The sequence below is a fragment of the Danio rerio genome, chromosome 25, assembly GCF_049306965.1.
Source record: "Danio rerio strain Tuebingen ecotype United States chromosome 25, GRCz12tu, whole genome shotgun sequence".
NCBI lineage: Eukaryota > Metazoa > Chordata > Actinopteri > Cypriniformes > Danionidae > Danio > Danio rerio.
In genome coordinates, this window is record NC_133200.1 from 16,101,646 (window position 1) to 16,121,082 (window position 19,437).

At 33.7% G+C, this 19,437-nt stretch overlaps 1 protein-coding gene and 2 long non-coding RNA genes across 12 annotated transcripts in view; 1 reads left to right on the top strand and 2 right to left on the bottom strand.

Annotated features, from left to right (window-relative positions):
* Positions 1 to 1,718: 1,718 nt before the first annotated feature.
* Positions 1,719 to 12,436, bottom strand: LOC141380938 (uncharacterized). Its single transcript, XR_012400343.1, has 3 exons — positions 12,309 to 12,436; positions 7,579 to 7,788; positions 1,719 to 2,959 (listed from the first exon to the last, which is right to left on the bottom strand). It is a non-coding gene; the product is annotated as an uncharacterized lncRNA (long non-coding RNA).
* The window catches only part of LOC141380936 (uncharacterized), a 46,674-nt gene continuing 39,211 nt past the window's right edge, over positions 11,975 to 19,437 (top strand). The window contains exon 1 of the long non-coding RNA XR_012400341.1: positions 11,975 to 12,202. This is a non-coding gene — a long non-coding RNA (uncharacterized lncRNA). The remainder of the gene's footprint in view (positions 12,203 to 19,437) is intronic.
* The window catches only part of wt1a (WT1 transcription factor a), a 37,919-nt gene continuing 33,308 nt past the window's right edge, over positions 14,827 to 19,437 (bottom strand). For 3 of the 10 annotated variants that reach the window (XM_068217310.1, XM_068217308.1, XM_068217309.1), the window contains exon 9: positions 14,827 to 17,158. In XM_068217310.1, the coding sequence (XP_068073411.1) occupies positions 17,037 to 17,158 (122 nt within the window). In that variant the 3' untranslated portion in view covers positions 14,827 to 17,036. The remainder of the gene's footprint in view (positions 17,159 to 19,437) is intronic. The other 7 variants (XR_012399758.1, XR_011008699.1, XR_012399755.1 and 4 more) reach the window with 6 other exon arrangements.

A 19,437-nucleotide genomic window follows, 5' to 3' on the forward strand; every position in this document is an offset into this window, starting at 1 on the left:
GCCCTTGACCTCAGACTGAGGTTCATCTTCCAGCAGGACAATGACCCACAGCACACCTCCAAAATATCAATGGGGTTGCTGCTCAACATCTCGGTGAATGTCATTGAGTGGCTCAGCCAGAGCCCTTGCCTAAATCCTATTGAACATCTCTGGACAGATCTGAAGATGGCTGTATACTGTCGCTTCCCATCCAACCTGAGCTTGAGAGGTACTGCAAAGAGGAATGGGCAAAAAATCCCAAATACAGGTGTGCCAAGCTTGTGGCATCATATTCAAAAATACTTGAGGCTGTAATTGCTGGCAAAAGTGCATCAAAGTATTGAGCAAAGGCTCTTTTTTCACATTGTGAATATTTGGTATTGTGTGTAGAACTTTAAGGAAATAAGTGAATTTAACCAATTTTGGAATAAGGCTGGAACATAAAAATGTGGAAAAAGTAAAGCTCAATACTTTCTGGATGCACTGTATATTGGGATAGTTTAATATTCTAGTTTTCCCCTCTCCACTGGTCCCATCCAGCTCTTTTTTATCCCTTGATTGTTTGCTAGTTTTGCCCAGCAGCTATTCCTTCATCCCATTCGTTCCAGCCAATTCTCATCCTTTATCCTTAGAGTCTTTGCTGGTTTTTTCCAGCTCTCCATCAACCCCCAAGACTACACTGGTTCTGTCTAGCTTTCATTTTCTCTAGTCTCCATTGTTTCCTTCATCCCCTGAATCTCTACTTGTTCTGCCCATCTTCTCCTTCCCAGAATCTCCTCTGGTTCTGCCCAGCTGCCCTTCCTTTATCCGCAGCCTCTTTGCTGGTTCAAGCCAACTCTTACCCTTCATCTCCAGAGTCTTTGATGGTTTTCCCCAGCTCCCCATCATCTCGAAAGTCTACACTGGCTCTGCCTAGCTCTCTTTTGTCTCCTGAGTCTCAACTGGTTCTGCCGAGCTCTCCTACTTTGACTGCCAAGTTTACACGGGATACGCCCAACACACCTTCACCATCTGAGCCTCTTCTGGTTGTGCCCAGCACTCCTTTCTTCATCCCCTGAATCTTCACTGGTTCCACCAGCTCTCCTGCATCTCCTAAACCTCTACTGGTTATGCCCATCTCCCTATCATCCCACATGCAGTCTCTGCTGGCTCTGCCCAGCTTTCCTTTCTTTGTCTATGAAAGCTTTAGCGAAGTTCTACCAGGAAGACTGAGGTGTCACGTCATTCATAATAATTATCTCGTCAGCCTATAACAACCAAGCAAGCCATGTATATAAGCTCATCTAAACAATCTGTTTCACTGTATTCAGGTGACGTTGCAGAAGTTTCCCTCCATTCTCCCCATCACCACCACCACCAGGTTGACCTCGTCTCCACTCAGGGGGTCGGCTTCACCCTGCCTTCATCTTCAGGCAGGATCTGCCAGCTCATCCAGAGTTCTGCAGTATAGACGGGGCTTACACCAAAGAACTTTATGAAAGGACTGTAACAAACTCTCATTCATGCAAACAATTCACAATAAATGTTCAAACGTTTATCTGCCTTCTAAAGTCTTTCTGGTAGAACTGGAACCCCTTCTTGTGGTTCTGCCTAGTTCTGTTTTCTTTGTCTCCATTTTTCCTCTGGTTCTGCCCAGGTGTTTTTCCTTTGTCTTCCAAGTCTCCTCTGGTTCTGCCCAGGTGTGTTTCCTTTGTCTTCCAAGTCTCCACTGGTTCTGCCCAGTTCTGTTTTTTTTTTTTGTCTCCCAACCTTCCTCTGTTTCTGCCCAGTTCTGTTTCCTTTTTCTCCCAAGTGTTCACTGTTTCTGCCTAGTTCGGTTTCCTTTGTCTCCCAAGTCTCCTCTGCTTTTGCCCAGCTCTGGTTCCCTTATATCTACTCAAGACCTGGACTTCACCTCAGTCTCACCTCATCCCAACAGCTATGCCTTGGTCAGTCATCTTCCTGCCTCCACCTCAGGACTCTTTTCTGCCTGCTGCAACTTGTCCCTACATCCCTCTGGTATAATTAGACTCCTCCTTTCCTGTATCTCTACCTTGGTCCACCTTGATCCTTGTTGTCACCCTTGCTCTGTGGCTGTCTGACTCTTGGATTCTGGATTGACCATCTCTCTGTCTCTTTGATGTTGTCATACCTGTCTTAACCTTCTCCATGGGCTCCTCCATAGCCCTCTTGGATCAACATAAGCCAGAGAATTTGCCTTCACAGGTCACGTCACATGTCTTTTTTCTAATTTGTTCTTTAGATTTCCTTAGATCTGTTAGTCTCTGATTGCCTTGTTCGTATTTTAGTCCCTCATTTTTTTTCAGCTATTGTTTGTGATTTTGTGAATTGTTACTATTGCCACTGTTCATTTACTATTGAAATACACTTACTTGAATTGTTTTGTCATTCTTTACTATTAATAGAGTTCTTATCTTTAATACTTAAACATAAAGAAGTTTTGCATTAAAGCACAATAGTCATTGTGGGATTTTTTCATAAAATTTAAGATGTCAATGGTCAGTAAAAATATTTGACACTAGAACGACATTACTTACTGAAATATATTGGCTAGTTGCCTTGAAAAAAAGCACTAATTTGAAAATTCCTCTTCAGTGACTAGTTCATTGAAACATGCAGATCTGGCATTGAGAAAGACCAGCCGCTCGTGCCGAGACTTCCCATCTTCCAGAAGAGGGAATTTTAAGAGGGCTTTAAATCAGAGCAGGTCCTTCATTGGCCACTTTCACATCCAGCCATGAGTTATAGAGGCATGGGGCTGGTGTTTGAAGAGGACAGTAGAAGATCTCTAAACAACCTGTCCTCTGTTCAGTCCACAGATACATGTCAGATGGAGAGTAACCTGATGGCTTTAGCATCGCTGCTGAAGAACAATCCTCCTGCCAGACTCTTCATCATGCTGCTCGAGTTTGCTTTCTTATGTCAGTCAGCTTTAGTGGCAGTGAATGTTTCTTGCTGTAGTGCAGGTGTAGATCATAATCTGGATTAACAATAAGAGGGCAGAGGTAAGGTCAGGTCCTTGTACACTAAGTCCAGAATTCTTGTCAGACATTTTCTCATATTAAATAAATAAGTATGACCTCATGTGTCAATCACATTTGAAACTTTCGTCCCTCATAAAATATATCAGGTTCTCGGAAATCCAAGATCCAGGTGTCTAATTTGAGCCATTGCGTCTCACCACACAAAGCACCTTATGGCAATGAAAAAATTAAGTATAAAGACAGATTGTGGAAGATTATTGTGGAACGGCTTTGAATTCTCTTTTGTCAATCTCATTTAAAACCTGTATACTGACTTCTTACATTTGGCCCAGTTTAGTGGAATTAGAGAGTCTGAGACTGAGCTTAAAATTTCATGTCAACATAATATCTCAGTTAGATCACAGTTTTTCCTACTCAAGGCAGTTTTGGTTTGTCATAAAGTATTAAAAAGGGAAATTGAAGTAGTTTGGAAATTCACACCATTATGTCTTATGTCTTATTCACACACATTTTTTGTCTTATGAGTTTTTCAAAAGCTTGTTTAAATATGTAAATTATACATTACTCAGCTAAAAATGTGCTAATTTTCATAAATTTCTGACACAAACATCTAAATAATGCATGAAGTCAGTTTCTTGTTTAATTTTTGATATATTAGAGGAGATTTGGTGAATTTCTTTTTTGAGTTGTTGCTGAAGTGAAGATCTAATGCTCAGTTCAGGAGAAAAAAACAAATTTTTGAAAATGAAAATATAATATTGCGATTTAAAATAAATATGTTCTCGAATCATACTATAATAAAGAATATTAAATTGTAAATAATATGGTATTTACAACACTTTGTAAATGAATGCTACATCATACTGTTATATTAAGTTTAGCGATAGTACAAACTCTATCAATTATTGCTGTAGTTTTTACTACAGTAAACTGTGCTGTATCATAGTATAATATACCCTGCAGTTGTAAAACGGATTATTTGGTTATATTGCTGTAGTTGTTGTGTTAGCAACTATAGAAGCAACTCAGCAGATTAATTCAAGTACTTCAGTATTAGGGCTGTGCAATTAATTAAAGAGGCAGTGATTTGGAATATATATGTATTATTTCATTACCCACACCCAGAGCAAATGCGGGATTGCAATCTGTGTGTGATAGTCTTTACTAACCAGTTGAGTGAGCAAACTTTCATTTTGCCCAAAGAGAACTTTTCAATCTGCTTCTTATCAGCCTTGAGTGTTCTGTATTTTTACCATTATTATTATTTTTTGTTTGTAAAATAAGCTACATTATTTCCCTAATTTGAGTTGAACTTGAATGAAAGGTCATTTTATGTGCTCTAGAGAAAAATAAAAAATATTCTTAATATTAAATTTGAATAAATGTTGAAGTAAGTTAATATCTTTTCAGTTTCTTTTTTTAAACTAACACACTGCATTTTAACCATAAGAGGCAATAATACTGAACTAGACTGAATGGACTGAATCTTGACTAAAAAAATTCAATCCCAATCGCAATATCTGTCAAAAAAATCCCAATTAGATATTTATCCCAAATCGCACAGCCCCATTACCTATAGTATGGTTCAAAAACACAATAGTATTCACTTTTATGTACCCATGAACCGGAAGCTGCGACCATTATTTTTTTCATATTGTGACGCAGTTCCTTAGAGAAACGGAATATCAGATTCTTAACTGTTATGTCACGCAAAGTGGCTTCCGGGACCACGTGCTATATCAAACTGTATGGGGAAACTCATCAAATGATAATAATAAAAAATTTTAAACGTGATATAATACTTACAAAAATCTTGATCATATATATATATATATATATATATATATATATATATATATATATATATATATATATATATATACTCACTTTACAGTGTGATACGACTAAAAAGTTTCCATACACAAATATTTACTCGTATCGGCTTGGACCTGGAAACAGCATTTCATACGTCACCTATACCTCACGACTTAACATGCGGATTAAATGAGAAAATGGTAGGCGTGGCTTGTTTTTTCTACTGCGAGCTGACTGAACGTTGTAAAGAGGCAGTTAATTCAGTAAGATTGAGAAAAATGTTATTAGAGTTATTACAAGAGGAGAGTTATTACAACCTAACAGACTCCTCCTCATCATATTAGCCACGCCTGTTTGCTAAAATATATATAATCTGACAATTTAACAAAAAAAAGACCTGGAAGTGCATTTTCATGGCAAACATTTTTTTGTCTTAATGACATGCACAGATGAAGTACTCACCACAAAACTAGCAAAGTGCGCTAACAAAATTCAAAATGGGGACTTTAAATTACTACATCATTTTTTATGTTGGCAGCTTTCAAAATTTTGCATTCTAATTTAAATCCCTATACACAAATTTATAAAGAACAGCAGAGGAAAAACTTAACAGTGTACTTTACATAAACGGCCAAAAAGTCTAAAATCTCAAAATGGACAAGTGCATAAAAACAGTGTTTATGCCTGCAGAAATATGAATATAAAAACTAGAAGTCATCCTTAAACATACACACACACACACACACACACACACACACACACACACACACACACACACACACACACACACACGTACACTACTACTACTACTACAGAGAGTGCAGCAAGAATGATATCTCAGCCTCATTACTGTACAGGCCTTGAGGAAGAGCAGAGTTTTGACTGATGACAGTGGCCGGATAGTAAGAGCTGTTGCACAACAAAGAAAATAAGTGTTTTCTCTGTGTATGTGTGTGTGCGTGTGCGTGTGTGTGTGTGTATGTGTGTGTGTGTGTGTGTGTGTGTGTGTGTGTGTGTGTGTGTGTGTGTGTGTGTGTGTGTGTGTGTGTGTGTGTGTGTGTGTGTGTGTGTGTGTGTGTGTGTGATAGAGAGAGTGAGAGTAAGGTGAAGGAGAAAGAATCTGTACTGGGACTGATGGAATGCAGCCTCTAGAGAGCCGTACCAGGACCTGCACTTCCAGAATATCATCCAGCGCCATTACAAAATCTCCCCAGGGGCCTGGATCAGCTGCAGGGTTTCACAAATACACACACACATACTTCCACATACTGCTTTTGTCAGCTCTGGAAGATGTCTGTGACTTTTTTAACTTTGAATACACTTTGTTTTTCAGGTTTACTTGAGTTGCTGGGGAAAGAATGGGGATAATAATGTACTACTGAGTTTTGAGTTATGAAATATACTGTATATGTTTTCGGGATAAAAAATATTATTAAAAACACTACTGTGACTTTCAGTAGCAGAAAAGAAAGTTAACGTAATATGCAGAATTCTGAAATATTGACATAATTGCAAGATATAAACACAGAATTGAGAAATAAGGTCAGAATTACAAAAAATGAACACAAAACTGTGCAACTGGGTCAGAATTTCAATTTCTTAACAGAAATAATGTACAGTATAGAATATAAAGTCATGCTGCAGTGGAGAAATAATTAATATTATGATTGACTCCCACGAGCTTGGAGGACTGCATCCGTACATCTTTGCAATGATTCAAATAACTTATTAATAAAGTCATCTGGAATGTCAAAGAAAGCGTTCTTGCAGGACTCCCAGTGTTCATCAAGATTCTTTGGATTCATCTTCAATGTCTCCTCCATCTTAGCCTAGACATGCAAGGTGTCGTTTGTTTACAATGAAAGAAACAAGATTCCATATTAAGCAGTGATATAGTAATAGCAAATTAATAACTATAATTTAAGTAATATACAAAAATACTTCCAGAAGCAATTTTTCTGAGATTGGTTTATGCTCCACTTTTCCAATCATAAACTTTAGAATCTATTATTGGGAGGCACTATCGCCTCACAGCCATGCCGCTTCAAGTCCCAGCTGGGTCAATTGGCATTTCTGTGTGGAGTTTTGGTGCTTTCCCGTGTTCGCGTGGTTTTCCTCCACTATTCAAAGGTATGTGCTATAGGTGAATTTTTTAAACTAAACTAGCTGTAATGTATGAGTGTGTGTGAATGTGAAAGTGTATGGGTGTTTCCCAGTACTGGGTTGTGGCTAGAAGAGCATCTGCAGTGTAAAACTTATGAAATAGTTAGTGGTTCATTTTGCTGTGGCGACCTCTGAAATAAAGACTAAGTCGAAGGAAAATCAATGAATAAAACTACAATTTTATAATGCTTATTCTGGAATATTTCATGTGATCTCCTCTACCAACATGGCCAAAATAATTTAAGTTATATCTCCAGAAACATTATCAGAATAAGAATAAAAAAGACAGAATGACAGAAATAGCTCTCTTAAAAATATTCACTATTTACTCTGCCTCAAGATATTCCAATTTTGTATGAGTTAATGTTTTCTGCTGAAGTCAAAAGAAGATATTTTAAAGTATGTTAGAAAACAAAGCAGTTGACTTTGAATGTACAGGCAACACTTTTGTGACTGTTTCTGACATTCTTCAAAATATCTTCTTTTAGGAACTTAAATAAGGAACAGGTGAACGAATGATGACAGAATTTTTGTTTTTGAGTGAACTGACCCCTTAAAAGCATGAAGAAACACAGACTCAGGTGATGGTCATCCTAAATGGCAAGAATTACACCACAATAAGCCCTCACATCCTCACCGTCGGAGAACATCTAATCCAGTAATGGCCTGATAAACAGGCACACGTGAGGCTGAGGGTCAGAGATCTTGGCTTGGGTCGTCCGTCACTCTTATCTTATCGCTGAATGAACGTCCGCACTGATCCAGCAGCTCCAGGGTCTCCACCAGCTGCTCTGCTCTGAGTTCAGCATCAGGTGTGTTATCAGTCAGCAATGCTTGTAGCTCTTTTCTGCGAAGAGACAAGGTTTACTCCAAAATTCGTCACTTTTTGTAGATGCTTATTGAGTTGGAATTTGTGAGAATAATGTACTGCTTGAAATTAAAGAACTTAAAATGTCAAGTTGTTAAAATGTACATGAACAAATATAGTATTGAACACGTCACCATTTTTTTCCCCTGATGTTGATAACAACCAAAGAAATCCATGTTTGCAAAGAAAACAAATCTAATTAGTTTACAAATTAAGTTATGCGTAATAAAATGAAATGGCACAGGTAAAAAAAGTACTGAACACATGAATAAAGGGAGGTGTAGAAAGGCAGTGAAAGCCGCAGCAGCTGAAATCTCTCAGTAGTCTTCAGCAACTCTCTGCCCTTCCTCAGTGTAAATGAATATTAACTGATTCAGTCCAACATCTGCATTACCAGGATGATGAAGATGAAGCTAGGGTGGACATTTAAGCAAGACCATTATCCAAAAGGAAACTATCAAATGCTTTCAGAGAAAGAAAATCAAGCTGAAAAATGGCCCAGCCAATCACCTGACTTAAATCCAATTTCAAATACAAATTAAAGATTAGATTTGATAGACGAGACCCACAGAACCATCAAGAATTTTACACTCTGTTGATGTGAAAAATCACACCTGAGCAATTCATGTAATTCATTCTCCATATGAAAAGCCTTTTAATTAAGTATTTTACGTTTCAGTAGTTCAGTACTTTCTCCTTGTGTCATTTCATTGTTATTACACATTACTCAGTTTTCAGATATTTTGTTTTGTTTTGTTTTATTTTTATGTTTGTATTGCTTGGTTTCTTTTTACCAAAATGTGGTTCAAATGTTTATTCACAGCAAGACTGCATTTATTTATCAAAAACTAATAATATTATTACAAACTATTATGAAATAGTATAAACATTTTGTAAAATATTGTAACCAGAAAATTGACAAATAGGTTTTTGTATTGCTTTGTACTGCATTCCCTTAATAGTAAAGCTGAATTTTTGGTGCTCAGGAAAAATGTCATTATTAATATTATTATTGTAATTATGTTTTTTGCTGTCATTGTGTTGTCATTCATGTAACATTAGAAAGACAAAATTCACCATTCATCATTTTAATTTCAGGAAAAAAATTGCATTTTCATTTCATTCATTCATTTTCTTGTCGGCTTAGTCCCTGTATTTATCCGGGTTCGCCACAGCAGAATGAACCGCCAAAATTGCATTTTAAATAAATCGTATTAAAATGATTTTTTTTACTTTATCTTGAATGATATTTTAGGGATATAATTTATCGTGTAATTTAGCAAATTACTCAGAAACATCATACATGTTATAGTGAAAATACTATTTAACAAAATACACATTTTTGTTATTTATTTATTTCTATGTAATTTTCTGAATTTTATTTATACAGTTGAAGTCAGAATTATTAAACCCCCTGAATTATTAGCCCCATTTATTTTTTTCCGCAATTTCTGTTTAACGGAGAGCAGATTTTTCCAACACATTTCTAAACATAATAGTTTTAAAAACTTATTTTAAATAACTGATTTAGTTTATCTTTACCATGATGACAGTAAATAATATTTGACTAGATATTTTTCAAGTCACTTTTATGCAGCTTAAAGTGACATTAAACTAACTAACTAGGTTAACTAGGCTAATTAACTAGGTTAATTAGATTAACTAGGCAGGTTAGGGTAATTAGGCAAGTTATTGTATAGTGATGATTTATTCTGTAGACAATTGAAAAAATATAGCTTAAAGGAGCAAATTATTTTGACCTTTAAATGTTTTTTTTAAAAATGTAAAACTGCTTTTATTCTAGCCAAAATAAAACAAATAAGAAAACTTTCTCCAGAAGAATATTTTATTATCAGCTATACTGTAAAAATTCCCTGCTCTGTTACACATCATTTGGAAAATATATATATAATAAAATTCAAAGGGGGGCTAATAATTCTGACTTCAACTGCATATATATATATATATATATATATATATATATATATATATATATATATATATATATATATATAATTGAAATCATATGATGCACTAATGCAAATATAATTTAATTTGAAATATTAGACAATACAAGCCTAAAGCCTAAAACTTTATACGTTTGATAGTAAATCCGAAGGAGTTTTGTTTATTTTGGAAAATCACAAAAGATTCTTCTATGGAAAAGGTACAGGATGGATGGAATTGCTCTAAGCTTTCCAAGAAGGCTTTCTGAGTACTCTCTTTGAGGGAAAAATTGAGCCAAAATTTAAAAAGACTGCCGTGCAACAACACACGCTTTATTTTAAAGACATTCTTCAAGCACTGCATGTCTTCACCAAATTAACGCTCCTTTTGAGAGTTTGACGGACCTGAGATGCCCATAAAACTTCAAGACTGAAGACTGGAGTCAAACTTTTATCAGCGTTTGGAAGGATCACAGACAGAGTTCAGTGAGAGTGTGAGTTTCTTTCATCTTGTGGTATCAGAGCCAAAACACAGGCTGCTGATTAGCATGCCTTTTTTACAGTCAACTGAGGGGAAAATGAAAGCATGCACATATACAGAGAGAACGAGATATTGAGATTAAAACAAGAATCACAGGCTTTGACTATCATGTTTTCTGTCCATTCTCTGGTCCACAACCCAATAATGCTAGTCAATGGTAAAACCAAACAGTTTGAAGCATCAGTCTGTGGGAATAGTCTATCACATCCATCTTTCTTTTAAAAGCACCTTGATGCTTCTTTTTTTTGTATGTTAACACAAAGAAAATAGAAGACAAATATTTTGTAATAATTCACTCATTTATTTTCCCATCACTGGGAAACACCCATACACACTTATTCACACACATACACTACGGACAATTTAGTTAACCCAATTCACCAATAGCGAATGTCTTTGGGAAAACATGCACTGTGACGCCTATTGGGATAAGGTTACTGCATGAAAACATTCATGCTTTGTGTTGTTTTACTTATGAATAAAGCATGATCGGACATGTGCAGCTCTTTTTATAAAAATGGCACATATTGATTCTTTGAATACCTTATTGTATAAAATATCCAACGTTATCTCACTACAATTCGTAAACTTTTGATTTAGTGGCTAATTCGTATGAATACGTACAATCTCGTTCGTACAATTTAGTACGATTTGCTCATCACTCAATGATGGTTGGGTTTAGGGGCGGGGTTGGGTGCCACACCTCCTTTTTAAAATCATACATTTTCGTACAACTGAACTCATACAAATTTGTACAAATTAGCCACTAAACTGACAAAACGTAAAATACTTAAATGGTCAAATCCAAGCATTGGGTTAAAAATTTTATTTGTAAAAGTAACCCAATGGTTGGGGTTGTCCATATTTAGACAGCAGCTCTGCACAGGACGTTTGAGAGGAGAAATGGTCTTGCCCAAGTGACCCTGGTTTCTCTTGAGGTTTTTTCTTTCACTTTTGTCAATTGGTGAAGTTTGGTCCTTGCCACTGTTGCCAATGGGTTGCTTGGTTCTGGACTTATGGAGCTGCGTATCAATGGATTTGCTCTTCAGTGTTTGGACTTTCAGCATTGAAAATTACTCAATACTTCACGAAAATCACGATCGCTATATATATATATATATATATATATATATATATATATATATATATATATATATATCCATGCCTAACATCTGATGGCCAGAAAGTTATACTTATTTTTTTTTTGTGGTGATATAAAATTCACTTTAATGTGTGAGAGGACTAAAAAGCTAAATTCCAATGAGCAGCGGCTTGGACCCGGAAACAGCATTCCATAGGTCAACGATACTTCACCACTTTACAAGTGGATATAGAAATAAAAATGAATTTAAATTTCTTAACGCTGATGATAATCTTTTTTTCTTAATGACTGAGACTTTGTACAATGATTGAAGCTTTGGTTTTTTTTTTGTTGTTGTTTTTTCCTCTTCTTCCTTAATTTGTTTTTTAATTTAATTTTATTTTCAATGCAGTGATGTTTTTATTCTTGTATTTAATAAAAATATAGGCTATAAAAAATAAAGATGGATTGAATTGAAATTTAATATTTAGCTAGAACTCAGGTTAATAACCCAACAAAGTGTATTTCAGGTAAATTAGATTACGAGTATAATGCTAGTAGCCTAGCTATAAAATAGCATAACATATACCAGTTTGCAATATAAAGCACAACAAAGTGTTGGTACCGGAAGCCAGGCACGTTTACAGTGCAGATAACGAACGCGCTTCCGTTAAAAAAATAAATAAATAAATAAAGTGAATGAAAAGCGTAAAAAATGAAGACAAAAAACGCTAAGAATGAGGTGGATATTTACCTACAACAAATTATAAGAAAAACAAATGTCTTCTATCTGTGAAGATGCCTGTGAAGAACTGTTTACTACAGGTAAGACCTTTTTTAACAGCTAGCATATTTCAAAATGTTTAAATACTTTATAAGTTAGACGGTTTGACTGACTACTTGTTCACCAGTGATGGAAAAAAAAACTCACCTGTTGTGCTACATTTCTCCTCAATTACACTATTTTTTTTTTACATCGAATAGAAACTAACACAACTCTAGTCCATATTAAGTGAACTATGGCAGAGTTACACTACGCAGCCACAGTGGCGCAAAAAGGGGGTATGCAGTATATGCGGCGCATAGGGGCGCTAAACACTGGGGGCGCCATTGTGCCAAAACTATTTTTGAAATTATCCATATTAAAAGTTTCAAATAATACATATATTTTTTTGTTAAAAATGTTTATTTAGCATTTTATACGCGTATAATATTGTATTTTATTAAATTAAAAAATCATTCCACCCCTCCCCCCATTTTTCATACCATATACATGTTTTTATGAATTTATTATGTATCATATTAATTCATCAGGCCTTTTGGTAACTTCTTAGCTCAAAACTATTTTAATTTTAGCTACAAACAAAGTCATAACATTTCAATTAAATAGAACATTTCACACAGTTTGTTTCTGTTTTTTTTACACTAAACATTTGACAGTCTTTTTTATTTAACTTTTAGCAGTTTCAGTCAATTGTTCTTGCAAAGACAGACCTTACACTTCTCACAGTATGCATGTGAGAAGTAATTGCAATGTTCTTTTGCCCTTTAGGACTCCCATGTCTATCATTTTGTTTTGACAAATGTAGTACAAAAAGCAAAAGCAAGGCTAGTCAAGCGACTTAACATGCTTAATGTAATTATACCTTTTACTACTTCATACTATTTCAGTTGTGTTCAGAAATGTGAAACTGTATTTTTGAAGCATATTGATATCTTTATGAAAAAATATCTTTAATTTATTGACGGAAATATTGTCCACATTTTATCACTTGCCTGTTATAAAATATAGTTTGATCGAAGGGGGGGCGCAAAAGTTGAAGCCGCATAACCATCAGTAAATGTGCAGTTGCGCCCCTGCGCAGCCACCTCGCCTTCAAAGGGCACTCGGACCGAATGTAGGACAGAGATTAAGCGCTTGTCTTTGTGAGATATAGCGGGACTTTTCGGCATGAGTAATCGGGTGGAGAAGCTCGCTGATTTACGCAGCGCTGGGGGCCTAGCAAATTGTTTAAGATGGAAAAGGCTGGAAGACCACGTCTTGGGCTTCAGATAAAGATAAAGTAGATAGTTGTACAATTCCATTGGTGTTTTGATGTGAAGAGTAGGTTTGAAGGGAGGCCTTTGTTAAATAAAACAAAGTGACAGAAAAGTTGTGTCAAATTGTAAAAAAATATCGCAATGTTACTGTTTTTTGCCATTGAGATCATTTAAATTTAAGCAAATGAGAAGACTTTTTTTCAGAATGTAGCTATATACGCAGTTAAAGTTACAGTTAGCCCTTCTGAATTAATTGCCCACCATTTAGGCCTATTTATTTCCCCAGTTCCTGTTAAACGGGGAGTTTTTTTTGAGCATAATAGCATTAATAACTAAGTTAAAATAGCTGATCTATTTTTCTCTTTGCCATGATGACAGTAGTATTTTGCTAGATATTATTAAAGACACGTATTCAGCTTGCAGTGCAATTTAAAGATTAAAATAGGTTAATTTTGCAAGTTAGAATAATTAGGCAAATCATTGTATGATGATGGTTTGTTCTGTATACAATCAAAAATAAATTATATTGCTTAAGGGGGCTAATAATATTGAGCTTTAAAAGTTTTTTTTTTTATTATTATTAACATGGTTTAGACGGTCATGGAAAACCTGGAAAAGTCATGAAATTTTGACATGGGATTTTCCAGGTCTGAAAAAGTTTTGGGAAAAACAAAAAGCCTCACAAAGTTTTGGAAAGGTCATAGAAATTAGTTTAACAAATAAACAAATATCTGTTAACATGAATATAGGTTATTTGTCTTTACTTCTTTTCTGTCCTAGGCCAAAAACGTGGTCTCACATTATGAATGCTGCATAAGCATTCATTCGTTAATTTTCCTTCAGATTAGTCTCAATGTCAGAGGTGCCACAGTGGCAATATACCGCCATGTGTAAGTATTATTTAAATTTTTTTTACATACAATATAAATAAAATAGAATAATAATATATAATAAAATAAAATTCAAACTAAATAGATTTGTTTTATGACATGCTGTACTAAATTTGAACGTTATTATTTACAGTGTATAGAGACATTACATGAAACATTAAGTCATGAAAATTTACTTGAAAGTCGCAAACAAAGTTATGGAAAAATCCTGGAATTTTAGTAGTAAAAATGTGTATGAACCCTTAATTAAAAACTTTAAAAGCTTTTACTCTAGCCAAAAAAAAAAAGATTTTCTCCAGAAGAAAAAAATATTATAGGAAATGCTGTGAAAAATTTGTGTAATTAAACATAATTTGGGTAATAATTGAAAAAGAAAATAAATTCACATGAGGGAAAATAGTTTGCAATTGTATACCAAATTATTAGTAAGATTTACAATGTCCATTCCACAATCATATAAAATAAAACTGAAGCTGCTTTAAAATTAAATTGTGAGCTGAACTGTAGAATCACATTGCGTCAAGTTAATGCCAAGAGTTTAATAAAAATAAAAACATTGACAGTCAATAACAGATATATGACAAACATACAAATAAAGATCATTTGACAAACAAAAAAAATCCATCCAAATATGTTTCACATTTCATCCATTTTTCATACAAGTCACTTTTCCCTTGAACAGAATTTTGCCTGTTAATTTATGCTTTGGTGTTGGCTGAGGATTGAAACTAATATTTACAACTTGACCACAACCGCTCAGCCACATAACCAGTGTGACCTACTCATAAATAAACTGGTAAGGTCAAAAAGAGTGGATTTTGTTTTTTACAAACAGCATGGATGAGTTTCACAATTCCAGATACAGCATGTCAAGGACAAATATCTGAGGACGAGTTTTACAGCTGTTGTTACTTCTTAATTTACAACAAACAATAAATTAGTCTAAAAACTACTAAATAAATGTTAGGTACATTACATGTCACATCCCAAAATAAATGTAAAAGCTCATTAAGGCAAGGCACTGCAGCCAAAAGTACTGTTTTGAATTTGGGCTTTTCATAAAGTGTTGTTTTTCAGTTTAGTGTATAGAAATTTCCAAAGCACACTCTTAAAGGGATAGTTCATCCAAAAGTAAAAAATCTGTCATTATTACTTGTCACAGACCTGTTTGAGTTTCTTTTTTTTAAAAGGTTGAACACAAAAGAAGTAAATGAGTAAATAAATCTTTTGAAAAATGTTGGAAACCTGTAACCATTGACTTCCACAGTAGTAAAACAAATACCATGGAAGTCAATGGTTACAGGTTTCTAATATTTTTCAAAAGATCTTCTTTTGTGTTCAACAGAAAAAGGAAAGTCATAAACCACTTGATTATGAATAACCGGTGAGTAAATTTGTATTTTTTGTGAACTGTATCCCATCAAGTGTTTCTACTGTCAACTTGAGTTTGAATTCTGAGGGTTTTCTACATTTTATTCTACAAATAAAAAAGATTTCACCCCACTTGAGTGATCGATAAATTCACTAAATTCCCTCTGTAAAAAACTATGACCTAAAAATGTTACAAGAATTTTGATTTTGGCTTCATCCGATGTTCAGATTGTTGTATAATGTTACTTTTAAAAGTAACATATTACAGTCTGTGGTGGAGTTACACTAAGCAGCCTGTCATAACCTTATACTCAAACAAACAAACAATGCATACACATACTCAATTTTTTTTATTTTCTGTTAAACAAAAAAAGAAGATCTTTCGAAAAATGCTGGAAACCTGTAACCATTGACTTTCAAGGTATTTATTTTTCCTACCATGGAAGTCTATGGTTACAGGTTTCTAACATTTTTCAAAAGATCTTCTTTTATGTTCAATAGAAAAAGGAAACTCAAACACCACTTGATTATGAATTAATTGTGAGTAAATTTGTATTTTTGGATGAACTATATCCCTTCAAGTGTTTCTTTTGTCAACTTTAATTTGAATTTTGAAGGTTTTCTACATTTTATTCTACAAATAAACATGATTTTCCCCCATCTGAGTGTTAAATAGAGTCACAAAATTCCCTCTGTAAAAAAAAATTTGACCCAAATATGTAACAAGAGTTTTAATCTTCACTTCATCCGATGTTCAGATTGTTGTTTGAAGTTACTTTTAAATGTAATATATTACAATCTGTGGTGGAGTTACACTAAACAGTCTGTCATAACCTTATACTCAAGCAAACAAACAATGCATACACATACTTTATTTTCATAAATTTCCTTTAAAATAACCAAGTTATATGTATATAATAACACATTTAGTTACTTTTTTGTAAAAAAAAAAAAGTGACTCAAGATTGTAATATACTACTTTTAAAAAAACTTTACCAAACATACTGTGTAGAAGCATATGCAAATGAGCACATATTTAATTAAATAATACTTCGTTTACATATCTTAACATTACATTTTAGAAAACTTAAGATATAAAAAAAACCATTTGAATTTTTAATGTAATCAATCGACCTGCAGTGTCTTGCCTTAAGGACATAATGTTTTCTCACTGGAAACACAGTTGTTTATTGGCACCACAGTAATGGTGTTTCATGGCCAGGTTTGGAGCTTGTTCCTCTAGGTGGCGCTGCACATGCAGATAAAGAGTAGCTTTGTCTTGTGTTGTAACTCCAAGACCTGAACGCTTAAAGGAAAACAAGATTATTTCCTGCCGTTTCTGTGTTTGGGACAAGGGTTCAGATGGTTAGCTGGAGTTTGGTCAGATTCCTCTGGTGCATGTTGTGGTGCCGGACGAGCTCATCTGACCTGGCAAACTTCTTCTGACAGTTTGGCCATCTGCAGTTGAAGGGCTTCTCACCTGAGAGAGATAAAGAGGAGAGATGGAAATTAGACTGGAATCGAAGGCAAAGGTAGAGGGCAGTAAGGAATATCAGGGTTATTATTAAATAATAATGAGGTCACTTAAGAGCAGTGGTTAGTCATGACTTTGGTAAATTCAAATAATAATTTGCAAGTGGCTATAAGTGACAAGGGATAACAAATAATAATAAGCAAACATACTTGTTGTATAATCATAATACTATTGATACTATTTATTATTATTAACATTGTTGTTAAAGGCTAATTGTAGTAATAATTTATCAGTCTTTTATTATTATTATTAATAATAAAAATTTATGTATCATCACCATCGTCATTATCATCTTTTGAAAAAATTTACATAGAAAACATTTATATGTAATATAATTTATATTGTAATAAAATATACACATAAATGTTTTGGCGATAATAATAAAAAATAAATAAATAAATAAATAAATAAATAAATAAATAATAATAAATACACAGAAATAATAATAAATATAACAATAATAAATAAATAATAATAATGAAGAATAAAAAATGATATTATTATTAATAATAATAATAATAATAATACATGTAATAATAAAATAATAACAAAATAAAATAATAGCAATAACAATAGTAATTATAGTAATAAATAATAAAATAATAATAAATATCATAATAATAAAATAATAATAATTATTATTATTTTCATAATTGTTTAATTATTATAATTTATTATTATTATTTTAGTAATTATAATAAATTACAATTTACCAACCATTATTTTTAGAGAAATACCATTATAGTATTGTTTATTTTTTATTTTGTACATAATTCATGCTTTTGACAATAATAAATACATTTTTATTTTCTGTGTAAAAACAAACATTATTAAAAGTATTACTAATTATTACTCAATTATTTAAATGTTTTTCTCTAAAGACTATTTACATTTTTTATCAAATACAAAATGCAAATATTGTGCATAACAAATATATCATTTAGTTCATAAAACAAATAATTCTTTTTATATTTGCATTTTTATTGCTTTTTCTGTGCATTTCATAGCAATTCAAAAAGTAAATTCTTGATAATTATTAAAGTCTTTATTATTATAGTAACTATAGCAAACTTGTAGCCAGCCTATTGAAAGAGGTGGTTCTTTTTTCTCAAAAAGTGGACCTTTTTGCAGCTATTCGCCATGTTCATTCATTTTATTTTGTTAATGTTTTATTTTAAAACATTTTATTTTGTTAATGTTTTCTGATAAATTATGAGGTTCAAATACTGCATTATAGTGACATTTAAAAAATTTTTTTTTGCTGGTTCAGCCTGTTGGATGTGATTATAATACGTTTTAATGCAGCAAAATATAGCCAACGATTTTGTCAAAGTGCTTACCATACTATTTTATCATGATATGTTTATTTATAAACTGTAGGTTATTACAATTTTATAAATAATGTTATGAGAAGAAATGTGAAAATGTGCTTATTTTTAAATTACAAGTTTATTATCGTCCATCATTTAAAAACAAAAAAACTATTCGGAGTCTGTTAAGACTTGTTTTAAATGAAAAACCGCCGCCTATAGGCAAATAACAAACTGGCCGGCTCATTTCCTCAGTCAGAATTTGTCTTATCAGTCAGAATTAATTTTGAATAATAAAAAATTACATTTGTCTTAAAGCCACCTTCTATCGTTTTTTTTTTTTTTTTTTCACAATTTATGAAGGCATATGGTCAAAAATGGCACAAATGAGCTTTTTTAGCAGCCAAATTCTGGACTTAGTCAGTAGAGGGCTGGGTCTTTCAAACCCCTTGAAAGCCCCCCTGGGTACGGACATGTATAGTCTGATGGCCCGTTTCCACTGAGTGGTATGATACGTGCGGTTCGGTTCAATACGCTTTTATGACCGTTTCTACTGGCAAAAGGTACCTAAAAGCAAACTCTACCTTACCACTTTTTGGGTACCCTTTGCAAAGGGTAACTAGCCCAGCGAAAGCATACCAAAAGCCGAAACTAGACGTGCAGCTGAACGCTATTGTTTTACATAGATACGTCACTCGCTTGCTCATGTAGCTAGCCAGAATAAAAACAAAGGAAACGCAATGTTTTAAAAACACAGCCGAGACATTACACCGTAATAATATATTCATTCATTCATTCATTTTCTTGTCAGCTTAGTCCCTTTATTAATCCAGGGTCGCCACAGAGGAATGAACCGCCAACTTATCCAGCAAGTTTTTACGTAGCGGATGGCCTTCCAGCAGCAACCCATCTCTG